At 44.3% G+C, this 23,483-nt stretch overlaps 1 protein-coding gene across 2 annotated transcripts in view; it reads left to right on the top strand.

The window, feature by feature from the left end:
- The window catches only part of LOC144506368 (actin remodeling regulator NHS-like), a 529,732-nt gene that overhangs the window by 349,746 nt on the left and 156,503 nt on the right, over positions 1-23,483 (top strand). For both annotated transcript variants that reach the window (XM_078232382.1, XM_078232383.1), the window contains exon 2: positions 22,427-22,579. In XM_078232382.1, the coding sequence (XP_078088508.1) occupies positions 22,427-22,579 (153 nt within the window). The remainder of the gene's footprint in view (positions 1-22,426; positions 22,580-23,483) is intronic.

Here is a 23,483-nt window from a genome sequence, read left to right as displayed (position 1 = left end):
GGTACTCTTCGCTCTGAGTCTTGAGGTTCTGGACTCAAGTTCCACTCAGGTGACAGGTTCCTGTCTCTACCACTTGGTGTAAAGCATTGTCTGGTTGGAGAGCAATATGAAAAAGCAGGCAGGGTTGATTTAGATTCTTATATTTAGGCTAATAGATGTAAAATCACTCTATTAGAGGGTGTGCCATTCTCAGCATCTGAACTTCCTCTTGGCTTTTTGCCCAGTGATGCCTCATGCCAAGGCAGTAATAAAGGAAATGTACCCATTGGGAGCTTTTTGCCACAGATATATAATAATGTCTACATGCAAGTGATTAATGATTGCTATGTTATCACTGCAAGTTGTATAAGCAAAAATTAGCCAGAATAATTAAGTGAATGTACATTATAATCTGTCCATCTTCAATGGTAAAAGAAAATTGCACCAATTGCGGGAAATCAAAGAGCATTTTGTGAGATGTAGCATATATATATTAAGCACTGGGGGAAATTCTGCAACTCCCAGATCCATTGTGATGATTTTATTTACCAATGAAATAAAAATGCTGCTGTCTAGGTCTAGAAGCCCTAACACGAATTGTATAACCATCCACATTGCCACTAGCAGCACCATCAATACTACTGTTGTCAAAATCCAGCAATAAATCTCTTCTCCATATGTTCTGTTAGCAGAGAGTGTTCTGTACTGGCACCACTGTCACTCATATTACCATGTTGCCCACTCTCAACATTTTCATTCATCAACTAGCACCGCCACAACTGAAATATGGCAACAAGAAGAAATGACAATGGTGCCCTACGCTTATTATTTATCATTTAGAATTGTTGAGCTATTTGATCATTTTCAGGCATTTGAGAAAGTGTCTCTTGTTTCACATATCGACAGCAGTGCAGAAAAATGACTTTAATCTGAACCGTTCATTTCTGGGTTTGCCAATATTCATGATTTGATTCCATTGGTCATAACATGCCCACTTCTTATTCAGCACAAGATAGTCTGTTGATTGTTTTATTGTTTTAAGTTTATTTATTAGTGTCACAAGTAGGCTTACATTAACACTGCAATGAAGTTACTGTGAAAATCCCCCATTCCCCACACTCCGGGTGCCTGTTCGGGTACACTGAGGGAGAATTTAGCATGGCCAATGCACCTAACCAACATGCCTTTCGGACTATGGAAGGAAACCAGAGAGCCCGGAGGAAACCCACGTAGGCACTGGGAAAATGTGCAGACTCCGCACAGGCAGTGACCCAAGCCGGGAATCGAACCCAGCTCCTTGGCACTGTGAGGCAGCAGTGCGAACTATTGTAGAATCGAGAAAGCCTATTCAATATTTAGTATTATTCCTTATTTAACACTGCTGGCAGTTGAATATCTAATTCTACAATATCACTATTAAGATCCCACCATTGAGAATGTTGTTTCTATTAATTAGAATGTGAACATATTGCACCTCTCCAATCTGGAGGAAGACAGGACTGGTTGAATGAGTCCATGACAATACTGTTTATGCATAAAACAAGAATGGAATGAGTATATTAAACACCATTGCTCATGTATACAATTAGGAGCTTTGTAAGATTTTTATCCTTCAGGACTGTAGCATTAAATTTAGAGAAGAGGTCATGTGACCTGTTCTGAAGTCTCTCTGACCGTAAGCATGGGTGGTTTAATTGTTATAGATCAAAGGAAGGTGCAAGGTATTTACATTTGGAGACAATGGCAGCAGTCTCTGTTTTTTTGCAATGAATAAATTCTGAGTCTCCCAAAGTTCCAAAAAAGTGCACAAGTGCGTTGGTATCAGATTATAAACAGTTGTGCTGTGAACTGTGCATCAAAGATGAAAAGGAGTTCAGATCAAGAATAGCCTATTAGCATTCCTATCAAGATACAAGGCTAATATATCTCAGAAGGCAGGGCAGAGGAAGCCATTTTTGAGATCAGGTTACAGACTTCCCTACAAATCAATGAATATTACACATAGACAGCTTTCTATGTGGTCTACAGGCAGAAGAGGCTGCTGACTTTGCAAGCAAGCAAAATAAGATGTAGTAAGGAGATACATCCTTCAGCCTATGGATTCCAAAAATGTGTTCTGGTGCAGCCAGAAGGAAGAATCATCATCAGAACTCACTTTACTGATGGTAGATTTAAAAAAATTCTCTGAAAACTGAGGAAAGTTCCTGGAGATTGTCACTGAATGCTACTACTTGATGCAGCGGGTTACAGGAAATCACTAGAAGCCGGGGGCAACTGCGGACTGTTTGTTGTAAGAACTATAAATCTACGCAGAGTGTGATGTGTGATAAAGGGGGATATTTCTTTCTAATTTAAAGTATAAGTTGTCCACAAAGAAAAGATGGTGTTTAGTCAATAGCCTTTTAGTCATTTGTTACAGTAAAGGTTTTAAAGAGTGAAATATTGATGTGTCATTTTTCAGCTGTTAACTGAAGTTCAAATTTCTTTTTAAACATTATCTGCCTCTATGGAGATCGTAGCAAAAACAAATGCATTACCAGATTAAATTTTTGCCTTGAGCCCATGCCCACACATATTGGGTTAAGACGACCCAAACTCATTAAAAATCAGATGCGATAATTACATTTTCTTCCCATTATTGTCTGGGCTGCATTTGAGCTCAGACAGAGCCCAGAGTTGAATTTTCAGTGTTCTCAGTTCAAAGTGCCCCTCATTTTCCATAACTCCTGTTGTCCATTCCTTCAATTGAAAAAAAACAGCTTTTCAAAAATGCCATCATCCTATTTAAATGCATGGCTAGTATTTCCCGCAGTCAGTTTATCCAGCGTATATATCTACCAGGTACTCTGGTAACAAACTAACTGACAGTTTGTTTCATTCCTGCTGCAATGCCAAATCCTGTAGAATCAGATCTAAATCACTAAATCAAGCGTTGTACCATAAACCGGCTGGCCGGCTGCAAGGCAAATTACTTACAGATGAAGCTCCTTATTGCAAGCTCTGTTACCATAAATCATCACTTACAACACACTGTTTTCCTGACCCCAAGTTTTGTGCCAGTGAAAGATGTTCACTGAAAGTGATTCAGCCTGGTGTGTCCATGTATTCATTCCGGACCACATGAGGTCACTCTTTAGTTTGATAGAATCACATTAATACTTCAATGATTTGTACACACCATCAGGAAGCACTACCTAGAGGGCTATATTATATGTGAGCCATGTGGATTCTGTGGAGCTTCTTCAACAGTCAAAAGAATGCACTGGTCCATCCTACGCAGCTTCCATCTTGTTACATGAGAAATTAATATACTCTTTTAACCATGTGTAGTGACACTAATGGATGTTCTTAATTGCCTGTGGTTTACCTTGAAGAATATTATAAATGGCTATGGGATGGATTCTCCGACTGGCCCACAGCTGGGGTTCTCCGGTCCTGCTGCAGTGAACGGAGATTTGGCTGAACACCAAATTCTCCAATCTCGTTGGCAGCGGCAGCGGGGCATGAAGGCGGAAGAATTCCGGCCTACACTTTTAGTTTGAAATTATAAACATGAGGGCAGCTTGAAGTTTGAGCACTCTGTGCTGCATTGAACTCCCAAGTTTGCTGTCACTATTTCAGGTCTTGCAGTGAGTCCAATACAGCATAAGATAACGGAGCAAAATTAGGCCATTCGGCCCATCGAATCTGTTCCACGTTCGATCATGGCTGATAAGTTTCTCAATCACATTCTCCCGCCTTTTCCCCATAACCTTTGATCCCCTTACCAATCAAGGACCGATCTATCTCTGTCTTAAATATACGCAATGACCTGGCCTCCACAGCATTCTGCTCCATGTTGTGACGACTGCATTGGCCTGCAAGGCCCTAGAACCAGCGGAAATAATATTTCTGAGATTGTTCTAGGCTGTGCTTTGGAACGGATTCTCACTTACTTTAGAGTTGGACAGCAGCGCAATGCCATTTATAGTAATATTTGCAAAAGCCAGAGATAAGAATCGTCTTCAGTGCAGAGCGTTCTCTGTTCTCAGATGTTTTGATCAGTCATACATCTTCCTGCTTTTCAGTAACCACGGGAACTTCAAACAGCAGCTCCCTAAACTTGGCAACATTTCAACTTTGAAAAAAGTGCAACACGTTTACAACTTTGTTTTGCCAGATGGAATGACAAGAAAAGCATGTTCTCAACGATTATTGTAATTGGGATTTTAAGCATGCTCCCAAGTAAGCCCCAAAGTTCTCCAAATGCCCAATGGATGAACACACCACATGTTCAATTTTAACCCTATAGACACTGGTTGGGTGGAGAATTAAAAGTAAGCAGATCACTTTGTTGTGGGCAGCACGGTGGCACGATGGTTAGCATTGCTGCCTCAAAGCGCCAGGGACCTGGGTTCGATTCCTGGTTTGGGTCACTGTCTGTGTAGGGTCTGCACATTCTTCCTGTGTCTGTGTGGGTTTCCTCCAGGTGCTCTGGTTTCCTCCCACAGTCCGAAAGACGTGCTGTTTGTGTGCATTGGCCATGCTAAACTCTCTCTGTGTACCCGAACAGGCACTAAAGTGTGGCGACTAGGATTTTCACAGTAACTACATTGCAGTACTAATGTAAGCCTACTTGTGACACTAATAAATAAACCCTAATTTTGAAAACTTTAAAACTTTCCCCAAAGTCCTGGTCAATATTTGTCCCTCACCCAACGCCTTATCCATTGCATCCATTGCATTGCTGTTTGTGGGATCTTGCTGTGCTCTAGCTGACAGCTGAGACTTCCCAGACAACAACAGTCATCGTGGCCAATTTTTCCAGCCCTTCATGTCCGTGTGACCTCCTGCTCTGGCCTGTGATTGGAGATTTCCATGTCTCACTATCCCAACTGTGGGATAATTCCAGCACATTTTTAAAGCTGATTCCGTTGGCTGTAAAGCATCTTGGAATGTCCTGAGTTTACAAATGGCAATATACAAGTGCACAATCTTGCTTTTGTATCCAAATCCTAACCGGTCGGGGTTTGCAGGGCTGGTGAGTTGCTCGACAAAAGCCAGTGAAAGCCACCTAAATTCATCATTAGGAAGGTGGGCCAATTTTAACTGGAGCCTGGGTTTCAGACATGACTCACAACAATGTTCTCAGTTTTGAGTTAGAAAGTTGTGGGCTCAAATCCCATAGAATCCCTACAGTGCAGAAGGAAGCCATTTGGCCCATCGAGTCGGCACCGACCACAATCCCACCCAGGCCTTCTTCCCGTAACCCCACTTATTTATCCTGCTAATCCCCCTGACACTAGGGTTAATTTATCATGGCCAATCAAGCTATCCCACTCTAGGCCTTGAGCACAAAAGTCAAGATTATCCAGTGATTATCTGGGAACCTGCTGTGTGCAAATTGGCTGCCACATTTCCGACATTACAACTGGCATTAACCTTCAAAACTATTTGGTTTGCTGTGAGGCACTTTGAGACGTCCAGTAGTCATGAACAATGCTTTGAAAATGAAAGTTCTTTTCTTTGTCCTGGGTCCTGATTATATATGAATAAAGGGGGCGATTTTGTGGCGGATGCAAATCCTCTAATGGTGGCTAACTCTTGCGAGAGGGCCATAGTGGGATTAGTTCCAGGGAAATCACGCGTTCCCACGCCGGTCACATAATCAGGTTCACATTCTCACTGGATTGCCATCAATTTAAATATGCAGAAATGGCTTTATGCCATAGCTTCTGGGTATGTACCCCCCCCCCCCCCCCCCACGACATCCCAACTCCTGTGTTCAATGTTCTGACCGATGAAATGAAACCAAGCATGCCGAATGGTGCCTTCACCACTCTGTCCACCTGTGACTCCAGTTTCAAGGAGCTATGAACATGTACCCCTCGATCTCTTTGTTCTGTAACTCTTCCCCAATGCCCTACCATTAATTGAGTAAGTCCTTCCCTGGTTCAATCTACCAAAATACATCACCTCGCATTTGTCTAAATTATACTCCATCTGCCATTCGTCAGCTCACTGGCCCAATTGATCAAGAGCCCGTTACAATTGGAGATAGCTTTCTTCACTGTCCACTATGCCACCAATCTTAGTGTCATCTGCAAACCTACGAATGATGCCCCCTATATTCTCATCCATAGGTCGAGATTCTCATCTCGTCTTTAACTTCACTTTGAGATCAGGGTGCCCTTTAGAAAGGATGCTCCAATCTGAGCGGAGCCGGCCTTGCTGGTGTCTTTAGACCCCGCCCCATAGGAATGACAGTGCAAAATATGCCCCCCCCCCCTCCCCCCCCCCCCCCCACTGCTTTTTTTTTTGAAAGAGTGTCAGACCTGGGGAGAGAAGCTGCCTCTTTCTCTGGGGAAGGAGAAGCACACCAGTTTGCAGTCAGAAGCTGAGACTTGGCCATTTTTTGGGAAATTCCACACAATGTGCAAGTTGAATGTTTTCAGTTTACTGCCCATTCAGAAATGATTGTAACAGGAGCACTTCCTGCAACATAGTGAGGAGTCTTCTCAAGAGAGAGGAAATTTCCCCACATGGAGCAACTTTCCATGCAGATGAAGATGACCAGATATTGTTTTAGTTTGACCCTTTGCTCTTAGGTAGTACTAGGATATTTGTTAGGATGTGGGAAATGGCTATGCAGAGACACACTGTCCTGATAACCCAGGATTGCTCAATGAGCTGTGAGCAACAACCCCTGGCCATCATATTGATGCACATAGAATCCCTACAGTGCAAAAGGAGGCCATTCAGCCCATCACATCTGCACTGACTCACCGAAAGAGCATCTGAACCCACCATCCCTACCCTATCCCCATAACCCTGTGCATTTACCATAGCTAATCCACCTAACCCACACATCTTGGGACACTAAGGAGCAATTTAACATGGTCAATTCACCTAACCTACACATCTTTGGACTCCTGTTTCTGGTCAACAAACCCATCTCCATGTCAAGAGAGAACTGAGAAAATCTGAAACTCGGTTTGTCACTGAAAAGTTTCTAATATTAAAACAGGCCTGGCTCCTGTTCCTGGTCTCTAAGGGGAAAGTCCAGCTATTGCTGAGTCAGGGCTGTTGAAACTGAAATCTCCCTGTCCCTGTGAGCTCTGCTCCCTAGACCCGAAAGATGCCAGGCTAGATCGTGCTGAGTTAGCTGCCCTGAGCAGGGCAGTGATCAGAAAAACAGGGTGGCACAGTGGCACAGTGGTTAGCACTGCTGCCTCACAGCACTGGAGCCTGGGTTCAATTCCCAGTTTGAGTCAATGTCTGTGCGGGGTCTGCACATTCTCCCCATATCTGCGCGGCTTTCCTCCAGGTACTCCGGTTTCCTCCCACAGTCCGAAAGACGTGCTGGTTAGGTGTACCCCAACCGGAGTATGGCGAGTAGGGGATTTTCACAGTAACTTCATTGCAGTGATAATGTAAGCCTACTTGTGACACCAATAAAATAAAGTTTGACAGAGTTTCTGGGCCCTGACAGCTAAATTGAACCCTCTAGTGGAAATAGATGACCATTACCGGGTGAGATGCTTGGGTGGATGGATATCATCCACACATGCTAGATTGGTGCTGTTCCCTCAAGAAGAATGGGTACTTGAGCAGAGCACTGGAGGGCAATTGTACTCCAATGAGAAGGTCAACATCTTCAGAGACTGGGGGGCGGGTGGGGGTGGAATTGAGAGAGAAGTTTGAAAAACGATCTATGTAGCTGATATTTCTGAGATTAACACTACAGGCTGCGACTGGAGCGCATTTCCCTGGCATTTTAGCCAGCTGTTTCCATATTCATGTTGGTCTGTCTGCTTCACCTTTCAGCTTTACTTACAGTCACAGCTTTCTTTTTACTTCAACCTGTGTCTTCTGGTTACCGAACACAAGAAGGTTGTCTACTCCTGTTAGCCAGTGAAAAATACCATGAGTAGAATCTAAATAACAAGGACAAGAGCAGTTCAACTTGGTCAAGAGGAAATAGCAACCCACCTATTCATGGTTATAGGGCTGTTAGTAACAGAAGGGAATAATTCAAAGTCTTTTCAATATATAAATAGAGAAACAATTGACACTTTTTTTAGATTATGGTTTGTTAAAACAGGATAAAAGCTGTTGAAAAAATAAATGTGGTGATGTTATGCTGCATCCTTCCTGGTGTATTGATCCCAGTTCACAGTCACAGCCTTGCGCAGATTGAAGCCATTCAGAAGAACCAAAGTGCAATGTTGCCACAAATCTATGGCTGTCTTTCCCCACACGTCAAGTTCCTGTTCCTAACGAGGAAGGCGAGGCTCTCACTTAGAGAGAGAGAAGGATGATGGTGTGCCCATAGTTCTGTTCAACATTTCTGACTTAATAGGATCTTTGTAATGAGAAAATTCTGCCCCCACGTGAGTGATCCTTCATCTTTTTTTCCCTGAAAGTGAAAAGGGAGCAAAACTGATTTTGAGCCAGTTTGCCATTTCCCATCAGGCCACTCTCGGATTAGAGCCCTAACAGGGACAGAGGGCAACAGGCCTGCCAACAGGTGGCATGGGGAGTTAGCCTGTATATCACTTCTATAGGGGGAGACAATGGCCTAGTGATATTATCGCTAGACTATGAATCCAGAAACTCAGCTGATGTTCTGGGACCCGGGTTCGAATCCTGCCATGGCAAATAGTGGAATTTGAATTCAATTAAAAATATCTGGAATTAAGAATCTACTGATTACCATGAAACCATTGTCAATAGTTGGAAAAAAAACCATCTGCTTCATTAATATCCTTTAGGGAAGAAAACCTGCCATCCTTATCTGGTCTGGCCTATATGTGACTCCAGATCCACAGCAATGTGGTTGACTCTCAACTGCCCTCCAAGGACAACTAGGGATGGGCAGTAAATGCTGGCCAGCCAGCGACGCCCATGTCCCACAAATGAATTTTTAAAAATTCAAATGCTTCGCAATTTAGTCTCATATTCGAAACCTTTTCACCACGTTCCTTCAGATTAATTCTTCTCAAGCATATCTCCAGTTGTCTTTTGAAGATCCATATGGAATGTGCTTCTGCCATTCCTACAAGTAGTAAATTCCAGATGTTTGCAAATTCTCACTTCTCCTCTTGTTTCTTCACTGGTTATTTTAAACTTTAGATTTCTGGCCACCAATACAATTGCCATAGAAAATAGTTCCAATTTGCTTGATCAAAATAATTCTGACTCACTCTACCATAAGCCCTCAAAATTTGGGATATCTCTATTCGGCCTCCACTTAATTTTCTCTGGTCCAGGAAGAACAACCCCATTCTCTCCACGGAACCAAATCCCATCATCCCTGGTACTTTTCTGGTAAACTTCCTCTGTGCTCTCTCCAAGTGCGGGACCCAGTGTTGTACATTACGCACCAAGGGAGGCCAAATCTTTGATCTGCGAGGATATACCATGTCTTCAGACTTTTGTGTTCTGTTTACAAAGCCAAATATGCCTTATGTTCTTAACTGCTCTACCAGCTTGCTCTGCCACCTTTAAAGATTTGCGAATGTCTAGCTCACGTCCTCCTACTCTTAAACCCCCTCCAAGACAGTATTATTCAGAATATCTGCCTCTCCATGGTGTTCCTCCTGAAGTGCATCGCTATACACTTTATCAGAATAGAATTGCATCTGCCTTGTGTTTGCTCATTCCCCTAGCCTGTATATGTCCTCCTGAAGGTTGCAACCATCCTCCTTCCTACGTTGCTAAGTTTTATATATCACACGAGCTTCATAATTGTGCTCCCTAGACCCATTTTCAGGTTAATTATACATACGGTATCAAGAAAAGCAATGGTCCCAATACCTGATATTCAGATTCCCACCATTATGGTTACAACAACACTGTTTTATTCATAATACCACTGAATAAAGCAGTGATTTTGTAAATGCAACAGTGGTATTGTACAATAAACTGAATCTGACATAACATCCCAAATACTGTTGCTATGTTCTGAATAACATTGGTATATTTGAAATGTCATTGGTATACTCTGAATAGCTCTGCTCCGTGTGAAATGCCATTGTTGTATCTGGAATGCTGCTACAATGTTTGGTATACTGCTGGCATCTTCTGAATTCCAAGGCTACATTGTCAAGATGTGGAGATGCCGGCATTGGACTGGGGTAAGCACAGTAAGAAGTCTCACAACACCAGGTTAAAATCTAACAGGTTTATTTGGCAGCACTAGCTTTCAGAGTCTCAAGCTCCTTCCTCCCGAAGATACACAAGGCTAACACACCCGGCAGTCCCATCGTATCAGGCAATGGGACCCTGTGTGAGAACCTCTCCAGCTACGTCGAGGGCATCCTGAAACCCATTGTACAAAGAACCCCCAGCTTCTGTCGTGACAGTACGGACTTCCTACAGAAACTCAGCACACATGGAGCAGTTGAACCAGGAGCACTCCTCGTCACAATGGATGTCTCGGCACTCTACACCAGCATCCCCCACAATGAAGGCATTGCTGCAACTGCCTCAGTACTCAACGCCAACAACTGCCAATCTCCAGAGGCAATTCTACAACTCCACTTCATCCTGGACCACAACGTCTTCACCTTCAACAACCAGTTCTTCATCCAGACACACGGAACAGCCATGGGGACCAAATTTGCACCTCAATATGCCAACATGCACAGGTTCGAACAAGACCTCTTCACCGCACAGGACCTTCAACCGATGCTATACACTAGATACATCGATGACATTTTCTTCCTTTGGACTCATGGCAAACAATCATTGAAACAACTCTATGATGACATCAACAAGTTCCATCCCACCATCAGATTCACCATTGACTACTCTCCAGAAGCAGTTGCATTCTTGAACACACGCATGTCCATCAAGGACGGTCACTTCAGCACTTCAGTGTACCGCAAGCCCACGGATAACCTCATGATGCTCCACTTCTCCAGCTTCCACCCTAAACACGTTAAAGAAGCCATCCCTTACGGACAAGTCCTCCGTATACATAGGATCTACTCAGATGAGGAGGATCGCAACAGACACCTACAGACGCTGAAAGACGCCCTCATAAGAACAGGATATGGCGCTCAACTCATCGATCGACAGCTCCGACGTGCCACAGCGGAAAAACGGACCGACCTCCTCAGAAGACAAACACGGGACACGGCGGACAGAATACCCTTCGTCATCCAGTACTTCCCCGGAGCGGAGAAGCTCCGATATCTTCTCCAGAGCCTTCTACATGTCATCGATGAAGACGAACATCTCGCCAAGGCCATCCCCTCATCCCACTTCTTGCCTTCAAACAACCGTACAACCTCAAACAGACCACTGTCCGCAGCAAACTACCCAGCCTTCAGGAGAACAATGACCACGACACCACACAACCCTGTCACAGCAACCTCTGCAAGACGTGCCGGATCATCAACACGGATGCCATCATCTCACATGAGAGCACCATCCACCAGGTACACGGTACATACTCTTGCGACTCAGCCAACGTTATCTACTTGATACGCTGCAGGAAAGGATGTCCCGAGGCATGGTACATTGGGTAGATCATGCAGACGCTATAACAATGAATGAATGAACACCACTTGACAATCACCAGGCAAGAGTGTTCTCTTCCATTGGGGAACACTTCAGCAGTCACGGGCATTCAGCCTCTGATCTTCAGGTAAGCGTTCTCCAAGGCGGCCTTCACGACACACGACAACGCAGAATCGCTGAGCAGAAACTGATAGCCAAGTTCCGCACACATGAGGACGGCCTAAACCGGGATCTTGGGTTCATGTCACACTATCTGTAACCCCCATGACTTGCCTGGGCTTGCAAAATCTCACTAACTGTGCTGTCTGGAGACAATACACATCTCTTTAACCTGTGCTTAACCCTCTCTCCACTCACATTGTCTGTACTTTTAAGACTTGATTACCTGTTAAGACTCGCATTCCAACCATTATCTTGTAAATTGAGTTTGTGTCTTTATATGCCCTGTTTGTGAACACAACTCCCACTCACCTGATGTAGGAACTTGAGACTCCGAAAGCTAGTGCTGCCAAATAAACCTGTTGGACTTTAACTTGGTGTTGTGAGACTTCTTACTGTACATTGTCAAGCCAGAGTTCAAGGCACATGACATTGCATCAGGTCCCATTTGCTCATTTGTTATAGCTACTCTCTTTTCCTCCTTCCCCCCTCCACTCCCCCATCAGTCTGTTCCAGCAGCTCCAAGCTTGACCTTTCCCTGGTATGAGAAAAGTCAAAGAATCAGATTATGGGGAGGAGTTTCTGCCGAGGGTACAAATTGCACTCAAAAGGGTGCTGGTTCTTTTGAGAAATGTTTTTTCTTTTCTCAATTTACCGCTAAAATACATTTTAAGTTTAAAATTTATTTATTAGTGTCACAAATAGGTTTACATTAGAAACATAGAAACATAGAAGGTAGGAGCAGGAAGAGGCCACTTGGCCCTTTGAGCCTGCTCCGCCATTCATTATGCTCATAGTTGATCATCGAACTCAGGAGTGTAATCCTGCTTTCTCCCCATAACCTTTGATCCAATTCACCCCAAGTGCTCTATCTAGCTGCCATTTGAATACGTTCAATGTTTTGGCATCAACTAGTTCCTGAATTCCACAGGCTCACCACTCTTTGGGTGAAGAGATGTCTCCTCACCTCCGTCCTAAATGGTCTATGAAGTTACTGTGAAAATCCCTTTGATGCCACACTCCGGCGCCTGTTCGGGTACACTGAGGGAGAATTTAGCATGGTCAATGCACCTAACCAGCATGTCTTTAGACTGTGGGAGGAAACTGGAGCAGCCCGGAGGAAACCCACGTAGACACGAGGAGAATGCGCAGACTCCGCACAGACAGTAACCCAAGCCAGGAATTGAATCTGGGTCCCTGGTGCTGTGAGGCAGCAGTGCTAACCACTGTGCCGCCATGCTGTCCATATTCACAAAAATCCAGAATTGTTATGGCTTACTCTTGCTCCTCCTTCCTAATGTTTCTATTTTCACCTCCGTGAATTATCAAAACTTCTTGATTGCATTTAAAAATAAGCTGTAATTGCTTGAAATTGAAGAATGCCGAAAGTACAAAGTACGTGCGAAAGTGTCTGAGAAGAGTGATGTCAGCTTAATATTTGAGTTGGAGATGTGTGTGTGTAGGAATAGCTGAGACTATTTGTCCTCCGAGTTAGGAGTTCCCCCTTATAACCTTTATCTATCGTGTTTGTTTTGTCATTTTATTCCCAGCGTTTGGATTGGGTTTGATTAAATCAGGGAGTTAGTGTTTGAAGATTCTGCTCCCAGTCTGGAGTTGTACTCAAAGGGATAACAGATAGGAAATCAAAAGGCTCACCAATTTCTCATTGTGAATTGAATATGCTTTTCTTTTTAGTCTCTCATTGGAAAATTTACAACCAAGTCTTGTAACTTAAGACCACCAATGTATTGGTTTACACATACCTTTTCATATTTCTTCATTTACAGCTACTTTTGTTTATGTGTCTCTGCTGGTTTTCTACAGTTATCCTGAAACGTTCTTGTGCTGGACTGATATCAGTTTTGACAGTGACATTCTTTGACAAAGGGTCATGTGGACTCGAAACGTCAGCTCTTTTCTCTCCTTACAGATGTTGCCAGACCTGCTGAGGTTTTCCAGCATTTTCTCTTTTGCTGTCAAATTCCAGCATCTGCAGTAATTTGTTTTTATTGAATGCATCTGTTGGCCAAATGTGGTAACTGCTTTCACTATGTGTGTATTAAGTTCTGAATCGAGAGAGGTTGTCTGCCACTGTGGACCTGAGGTAGCAGAATTTACTAACTGCTTCTAGCAAGGATATTATTTAGTGTGATGATGGGCAGAGATGTGACACCCTGTCCCATAACCATGGTTTTCTTAAGGCTTAGAGAGAAAAGGTTACAGGACTGTGAGAAACAATCCATGATTCTCTGTGGCTGAGTGAATGATTACTATGGCATCGTCAGAGTGCAGGAGTTCTCTGATCCAGATGTGCTTTTTTTTAATCTTTGCTTTCAGTCTGAACAGTTTGTCGAGCCTGCCATCTGATCTAATATGCAGGTAAACTTTTTCCATTCCCACCTCATCAAATATGCAGGCTAAGGGGGCATAGAGAAGGAGACCAAACAAAGTGAGGGTGAGGGACACAGCTCTGCTTCATCATAGAATCCTTACAGTACAGAAGGAGGCCATTCGGCCCATCAAGTCTGTGCTGACAATCCCAATGTGGAGATGCCAGCGTTGGACTGGGGTAAACACAGTAAGTAGTCTAACAACACCAGGTTAAAGTCCAACAGGTTTATTTGGTAGCAAACGCCACTAGCTTTCGGAGCGCTGCTCCTTTGTCAGGTGAGTGGGAGATCTGCTCATAAACAGCAAACAGGGCATATAAAGACACAAACTCAATTTACAGACTAATCAATAATGATTGGAATGCGAGTCTTTACAGCTAATCAAGTCTTAAAGATACAGACAATGTGAGTGGAGAGAGCATTAGCACAGGTTAAAGAGATGTGTATTGTCTCCAGACAGGACAGCCAGTGAGACTTTGCAAGTCCAGGCAAGTTGTGGGGGTTACAAATAGTGTGACGTGAACCCAAGATCCCGGTTGAGGCCGTCCTCATGTGTGTGGAACCTGGTTATCAGTCTCTGCTCAGCAACAGCGCAGGTTTCCTGTAGAGTTCTTCCCTTCATTTTATTTTCCTGGAGCCATTTTGTGCATTCACGCCATCGAATCCACAGCCCAGCAGCAGCTTTATCGAGTGAATGTGGATCAACGGGTCTGCTAATTCTCTACATGAAATAGGTTGAGAGGTGTGAATCCCACAGGCTGCCTTGTGGATGCACGGAGCTGGAATTGCTCTCCTTAGAGCAGAGGGATTTAATGGGAGAATTAATAGATATGTCCATCATGAAGGGTTTTGATGGAGTCAGTGTGGAGAAACTGTTTCCAGGAGGGTCATAGGAGACAGATTTAAGGTAATTAGTAAAAGAATAAGAGGGGAGCTGAGGCAATTTTCTTTTTGACACAGCAGTTTATGATGCTCTCAGACGTGCTGCCCGAATGGGTGGTGGAAGCAGATTCAATAGTAACTTTCAGATATATATGTGATAGGGAGAGAATTGTAGGGACAGGACAGCAGAGCAGGGGAGTAGAGCTAGTTGGATCGCTCTTTCGAACAGCTGATACAGATATGATGGGCTGAATAGCCCTCTTTCAACGCTGGAAGATTGTGTACAAAGAAGTGGCTTTGTTGTCTAACACAGTAAGAGTTTTAACAACACCAGGTTTGTTGTCTAATACAGAGATGTACTGGTGGAGGGTGAGAGCAGATTTATCCACTTGCCTCTGTAGCAGGCACAAGTTGCACAAGGGAGATCTCAGAAGGGGGACACCATACATATTTCTCATAGAGCCATAGCGTTTCACAGCACAAAAAAGAGGCTCTTCAGCCCATCGTGTTAGCACTCGCCATCAAACACCTATCTGTTCCCATTCCTGAAGGGAATGAACTCTCAGAGGCCCCAAGAGATCAGCATTGAATAGAAAGAAATGCTTTCAAAGTGACAACCTCTTATACCCTGAACTGATTATCCAGCTGTTTTCACTGCACAATTAAGGTCCATGGGGATGGGTAGCCATTTATATATTTGACCCTAAATATCTGCAGGCTGTTTGACTGTGGGGGCATCACAGACAAGTTCAGACCTGTTATTTTTCCCACAATGGGCCTCTACAAGGGAAACTCAGCATAGCATTTTTCAAGAGGGCAGCATGGTGGCACAGTGGCTAGCACTGCTGCCTCACAGCGCCAGGGCCTCTGGTTCAATTCAGGCCTTGGCTGTCTGTGTGGAGTTTGCACATTCGCCCTGTGTCTGCAAGGGTTTCCTCCGGGTTCTTTGGTTTCCCCCCACAGTCCAAAGATGTGCGGGTTAGGTTGATTGGTCATGTTAAATTGCCCCTTAATGTTTAGAGGGATTAGCAGGATAAATAGGTGTGGTTATGGGAATAGGACCTGGGTGGAATTGTGGTCAGTGCAGACCTGGTGAGCCGAATGGCCTCCTTCTGCACTATAGGGATTCTATGATTCTAAGAATGGCCCTAGCCTATGTAACAACTGTCATGTCCTGCAGACAGGATGTCAAATCTGTATCTACACCTATATAACCTACTGTCTTCAGGCAGCTGCCCACCTTTATCTCATTGATTCAAAGCTGTTGTTTTTTCTTGAAAGGAAAGCTAATATGTTCATTTATAAAATTACTTACAGTGAAGCACTGCCAGTGGTAGTTTTCGAAGAAATTAAAGACTGTATTTGCACTTTTTGACAGGGATCTTTATTTTGGTCTTGGCTCGATGGATACTGTTCTTGTCCCAGATCTCATCATTTCGACCTCTGCTGTGCAATGCAAATTCATTAGAATTTGGCTGGCAAAGCTGTAATACATTCTGTCAGATGTGGTAGTCAGTCACAAGGCAGCTTCTCCCACTGCCCCATCAGTACATTGTAATGCACACATTACATGAAGAGCGTTGTTGCATTTTTAATGCAAAAATGGAAAGAAAAAGCCTTGAGTGTTTAAATTTTAGGGTTTTTAAAAAATAATCAACTGCAGAAATTAGCATATGTCATTAGTTTGCTTTTCACTGCAATAAAACCCTTACTGGAAACCAAGCAACTGGATCCTGCAAAGATCAGCTTGAATGGTTTTCTCATCAGGTTGCCTCCTGAAGATATTAGGTTTTTTTAATTCATTCGTGGGCCATGGGTGTAGCTGGCTGGCAAGCCTTTATTGCCCATCTCTAGTTGCCCGAGTGCAGTTGAGAGTCAACCACTTTGCTGTGGCTCTGGAGTCACATGTTGGCCAGACCAGGTAAGGATGGCTGATTTCCTTCCCTAAAGGACATTAGTGAACCAGATGGGTTTTTTTCGGCAATTGACAATGGTTTAGAAAGAAAAAAAAGAATAGTACAGCACAGGAACAGGCCCTTCAGCCCTCCAAGCCTGTGCCGATCATGTTGTCCTATCTAGACCAACTGCTTATATCCCTCTATTCCCCATTTGTTCATATGACTATCGAGAAAAGTCTTAAATGTGGCTAGCCTAACTGCCTCAACCACCTCACTTGGCAGTGCATTCCAGGCCACCACTGCCTTCTGTGTAAAAAAAAACTTCCCCCGTGCATCTCCACTGAACCTTTCCCCCTTACCTTGAACTTATGCCCCCTGTAATTGTCATTTCTGCCCTGGGAAAAAACTTCCAAATGTTCATCCTATTTATACCTCTGATAATTTTATAAACTTCTATCAGGTCGTCCCTCCGCTTCCATCTTTCCAGGGAGAACAAACCCAGTTTATTCAATCTCTCTTGATAGCTAATACCCTCCATACCAGGCAACATCCTAGTAAACCTTTTCTGTACTCTCTCCAAAGCCCCTACGTCCTTCATGGAGCATGGTTTCATGGTCATCGGTAGATTCTTAATTCCAGATAATTTTTATTGAATTCAAATTCCACCATTTGCCATGGCAGGATTCGAGCCCGGGTTCCCCAGAACATTAAGATAAAAGCAAAACACTGGGATGCTGGAATCTGAAACAAAAACAGAAAATGCTGGAAAATCTCAGCAGGTCTGACAGCATCTATGGGGAGAGAATAGAGCTAACGTTTCAAGTCAGGATGACCCGCCATCAGAGCTGGCAAAGGGTCATCTAGACTCAAAACGTTGGCTCTAATTTCTCCCCACAGATGCTGTCAGACCTGCTGAGATTTTCCAGCATTTTCTGTTTTTGTTCCCCAGATCATTAGCTGAATTTCTGGATTAATATTCTAGCGATAATACTACTCAGCTGTCACCTCCCCTAGTGCAATCCAGTTATGCCAGCCATCGGTCATACCGCACCCAAGTGGCCATTCTTCATGTGTATACCTGGACAGTCAAGCCTCATTCTGGCCCACATTGCTGCCTTTAAATATTTCATGAGGTGGAGATGCCGGCGTTGGACTGGGGTAAACACAGTAAGAGGTTTAACAACACCAGGTTAAAGTCCAACAGGTTTATTTGGTAGCAAATGCCACTAGCTTTCAGAGCGCTGCCCCTTCGTCAGGTGGAGTGGAGAAATGCTCACAAACAGGGCATACAGAGACACAAACTCAATTTACAGAATAATGATTGGAATGCATTCTTTACAGATACAGGCATTCGGCCTCTGATCTTTGCGTAAGCGTTCTCCAAGGCGGCCTTCACGACACACGACAGCGCAGAGTCGCTGAGCAGAAACTGATAGCCAAGTTCCGCACACATGAGGACGGCCTCAACCGGGATCTTGGGTTCATGTCACACTATCTGTAACCCCCACAGCTTGCCTGGACTTGCAGAATCTCACTGGCTGTCCAGTCTGGAGACGATACACATCTCTTTAACCTGTGCTTAATGCTCTCTCCACTCACATTGTTTGTACCTTCAAGACTCGATTGTCTGTAAAGACTGCATTCCAATCATTATTCTGTAAATTGAGTTTGTGTCTCTGTGTGCCCTGTTTGTGAGCATTCCTCCACTCCACCTGACGAAGGGGCAGCGCTCTGAAAGCTAGTGGCATTTGCTACCAAATAAACCTGTTGGACTTTAACCTGGTGTTGTTAAACTTCTTACTTTAAATGTTTCAGCAGGGCTCAGGGAACAGAGTCGGAGATAGAGCTCCCGGTGATATTTCCCTGTCTGTAGCCTCGGGACTTGGTACCATGCGATGATTTTTCATGACCACCTGGAAAAGACAGGCCTGAGCCTCGGTTCAGCATCTCATCAGATAGACAGCACCTCCGACAGTGCAGCATTCCCTCAGTACTGCACTGGAGTGGAGGACATGCCTCTGTTTACATCAACAATGATGAAGTGGAAATGGTCGCGAGCTTTAAGTTTCTAGGTGTCCAGATCACTAACAAACTGTACTGGTCCCTCCACGCCGACACTATAGTTAAGAAAGCCCACCAACATCTCTACTTTCTCAGGTGGTACGGAAATTTGGTATGTCCGCTACGACTCTTACCAGTTTTTACAGATGCACCATAGAAAGCGTTCTTTCCAGATGTATCACAGCTTGGTACGGCTCCTGCTCTGTCCAAGACCGCGAGAAACTACAAAGGGTCAAGAACGTAGCCCAGTCCATCACACAAACCAACCTGCCATCCTTTGACTCCGCCTAAACTTCCTGTTGCCTCGGAAATGCAAACAGCATTGAGGACCCCACGCACCCTGGACATGCTCTCTTCCACCTTCTTCCGTCGGGAAAAAGATACAAAAATCTGAGAACACGTACCAACCGACTCAAGAATGGCTTCTTCCCTGCTGCCATTAGACCTCTGAATGAACGTACCTCTCATATTATGTTGATCTTTCTCTACACCCTAGCTATGACTGTAACACTACATTATGCACCCTCTCCTTTCCTTCTCTCTTCTGTACTCTTTGAATGGTATGTTTTGTCTGAATAGAGTGCGAGAAACAATACTTTTCACTGTATCCTAATACATGTGACAATAATAAATCAAATCAGCCCAGGCCACTGCTTCAGGTTTTGGGACGGGACTTGAACCCACAGGCAGACTCAGTGTCGAGAGTGCCACCACTGACCTACAGCTGGCATCTGGCTCTGAGTCAAATCAATGGACTCGGCACAAAGCAGAGATCACACTTAAGGGAGCTTCCTGCTCTATGTGGCTCCCTCTTCCCTTAGAACATAGAACATTACAGCGCAGTGCAGGCCCTTCGGCCCTCGATGTTGCGCCGACCAGTGAAACCAATCTAAAGCCCCTCTAATCTACACTATTCCAATATCATCCATGTTTATCCAATAACCATTTGAATGCTCTTGGGCAAATCACATTCAATACAATACAAAAGACACTCATAATTCAGATTGAGTTAAAGTTTATTTATTAGTCACAAGTAGGCCCACACCAGCACCGCAACGAAACCACTGCGAAACTCCCCCAATCGCCACACTCCGGCAGCTGCCCAGGTCAATGCACCCAACCAGCACGTCCTTCAGACCACGGGTGGAAACCGGAGCAACCCGGAGGAAACCCGCCCAGACAGGGGGAGAACATGCAAAATCCACACAGACAATGACCCAAGCCAGGAATCGAGCTTGCCAAGCCCTCTTCCACTCAAGTGTCACTCAACTCCTTTAAGGGACTAGGGAAGGTGATCTGCAGATTTTCTGTTTTGTAATGTATACGGCAGCAATCGGCAAGTTCGTCACTTTTAGCTGCTCTGACTATAGTTCAAAATGAAAGTCCTTTGTGGGATTTGTTCTGAAGTACTTTTACTCCCACTGAGAATTAGGAAGTAATCTAGTTGTTACTTTGCCGTGTGTAGGGCCTTTTGGTGGTTAAAGAGTTGTTTTGGGAGGCCGGGATTTTCCAGCCCCGCCCACCGCCTGGATTGTCTGGTCCCAGCAAAAAACTATGGACTTTAGACTGAGCTCTAAATCTCCTGCGGCAGGTTCCCCTCACGGTAAAATCCTGGTCCAGGAGTGTAATATTAATCAGCTTTGCGAGTGACTATTGCTCCCCTGACACAGATATAAACGTGAGATACATTTCTCTGCTCTATTTTAAGACATATGGTAAAGACATTACTAAAGGTTGATGGCAAGAGGTCATATCTGTTTAACTGCTTAAATAGGTGGAAGTTTTTATATCAAATTTTATTATGCAGATATTTGTAATAAAGAGATTCATGATCATGGTACCAATATAATGAAAGAAAAATTGAAGGAAAATTATTTCATACTGTGAATTCTATTTGAAGGTAATATATGTTTTTTCTCACTGGGATTCCCAAAAGTCCAACTAACCTCACCCAGTAGTCACATATCATGCCAGTAAGCTCATTGTAAAGTACACCACAGCCAAGCTCAGTCCCATTTCACTTGTTGTCTCCACAAGTGCACAAGCATTCCTGGGGTAGAGATGGGGTCGTGGGGGGAGATCTGGCTGGCATTTCCCTTTCCTTAGCCCACAGACATCAAGATCAATTGTCGCATCCTAAAATAACTCCTCGGAGGCCGGTCTCCCTTCATCAGATTCCCTTTATTTATAAACTCAATTCCACTCCAAAGAGTGCTTCAGGTACAAAGTCAGAATCCGAAGTGTCAGTAGCCCTGACACTCCTCGATATATACACAGGTGAGATCCCTGATTTGGCAAGCAATCATTACCTCAATCAGAGACCTCATACTCCAAGAGGCCAACCTCATGGGCCTCGTTACACATCCCCACTGACTGAGGTCAGATAGTATAGCTCAGAGCGGAAATCAAAGCTGATATCTCCTGGTCTCTCTTGTAGTCAGACGGTAGTTGGCCATTTGGCCATTATGGAAGTATATATTTATCAGTGACTAACGGGCACAGATTTAAAGTGATTGGTAGAAGGATTAGACGGGACATGGAGAAAAATGATTTCACCTGGAGGGTGGTAGGGGGCTGGAACTCACTGCCTGAAAGGGTGATAGAGGCAGAGCACATCATCCCATTTGAAAAGTACCTGAAATGCTGTAATCTTCAGGGCTTCAGCACCAGAAGACATAATCTCAGAGCAAGGGTTGCCCATTTAAGGCAGATATGAGGAAGAATTTCTTCTCTCAGAGAGGAGTGAATCTGTGGAAATCTTTACCACAGGGGGCTGTGGAGGCTGGGTCGTTGGGTATGTTCAAAGCTGAGATAGACAGATTTTTAATCAGTACAGAAATCGAGAGTTATGGGATAAAGCGGGAAAGTGGAGTTGAGGATTATCAGATCAGTCATGATCTCATTGAATAGTGGAGCAGACTCGATGGGCTGAATGGCTTACTTTGCTCCTACATCTTATGATCTTATGGCGAGAGACCAAATGCTGAAAAGTCGGATTAGGTTGGTTGGGCCATTTATTTCGGCTGATGCAGACATAATGCACGGGCGGCACGGTAGCACAGTGGTTAGCACTGCTGCTTCACAGCTCCAGGGTCCCGGGTTCGATTCCCGTCTCGGGTCACTGTCTGTGTGGAGTTTGCACATTCTCCTCGTGTCTGCGTGGGTTTCCTCCGGGTGCTCCGGTTTCCTCCCACAGTCCAAAGATGTGCGGGTTAGGTTGATTGGCCAGGTTAAAAATTGTCCCTGAGATGCGTAGGTTAGAGGGATTAGCGGGTAAATATGTGGGGGTAGGGCCTGGGTGGGATTGTGGTCGGTGCAGACTCGATGGGGGCCGAATGGCCTCCTTCTGCACTGTAGGGATTCTATGATTCTATGAATGGGCCAGTTGGCCTCTTTCTACGATTTCTATCTCGGATTGTTTCTCTGGTGCAAGCACAGATTGTAACCAGTCGTGCGTTACTCTACAGAACGCTCCTATACCCCCACGGTTGTCCTTTGCTGAAGTCCCTGATACGATGATTGCTTACCGGCTGTTTCTGTTTTTTTCAGCTGTATCAAACCTGGACAGGGAGAGTAAACTAACAGTCCACTACCAAGCTCCATGGTATCAGCAGGAAGGTCTATTTCACCCACTGACCAGACCACCATGTATAGAGGAACTTCACCAATGTGCCAAACAGAAGCTACAATTCCTGCATAGAGGTACACCTGACGCTTTAATCTATGTATATCCTCATAACCAGATTCAGTGCAGAGTTAACTCTGTGTCAATTCGTGTGTTAGCTGCGCGATGTCCATTTTATGGTTAAATGATTCCTTGAGAAAGAGGAACATTAAAGCATTTGAAAAGTGAGCAGAGGGATTAGAAGGTGGTTCATGCAGGGAGAAATACCAGTGCAGACTTGATGGGTCAAATGGCCTTTTTTGTGAGGTAACATTCAATGATTTTATGTTATAAGTTTTAAGTTTTAAAGTTTTTAAATTAAAAGTTTATTTATTAGTGTCACAAGAAGGCTTAGATTAACACTGTAATGAAGTTACTGTGAAAATCTCCTGGTTGCCACACTCCGGCACCTGTTCGGGTACACTGAGGGAGAATTTAGCATGGCCAATGCACCTAACCAGCACGTTTTTCACTCTGTGGGAGGAAACCGGAGCACCCGGAGGAAACCCACGCAGACACGGGGAGAATGTGCAAACTCCACACAGACAGTGACCAAGCCGGGAATCAAACTCAGATCCCTGGCGCTGTGGGAAAGCAATGTTAACCACCGTGCTCCTGGTAATATGTTTTAATTCGAACTTTTAATGAAAGGGAGACAATTAATGAATACATTGTTATATGACATGTAATGTTTATCATATCTCTAAATACATGTCATGCTTTGTGCTAACTATATCAAAGTGGAAATTCTTCCACATCCCCAGCGCTTGATCGTAATACCAAGTCCAGTTTTGTCCATCTAGAAACTGAGTAGTACTCAAGCCTTTGAATGGGTGCAGAGATCAGCCAGCAAGGCTGATTCCCCAGCATCAGAGGATTGAGGTAGGAGGAAAGACTGGAGAGATAAAGGCTCTTCACCCTTGGAAGAAGACAACTGAGTAA

This window comes from Mustelus asterias, chromosome 17, assembly GCF_964213995.1.
Source record: "Mustelus asterias chromosome 17, sMusAst1.hap1.1, whole genome shotgun sequence".
NCBI classification, from domain to species: domain Eukaryota; kingdom Metazoa; phylum Chordata; class Chondrichthyes; order Carcharhiniformes; family Triakidae; genus Mustelus; species Mustelus asterias.
Note: the sequence above shows the minus strand (reverse complement) of the source record. Positions and strands in the feature narration are given on the sequence as shown.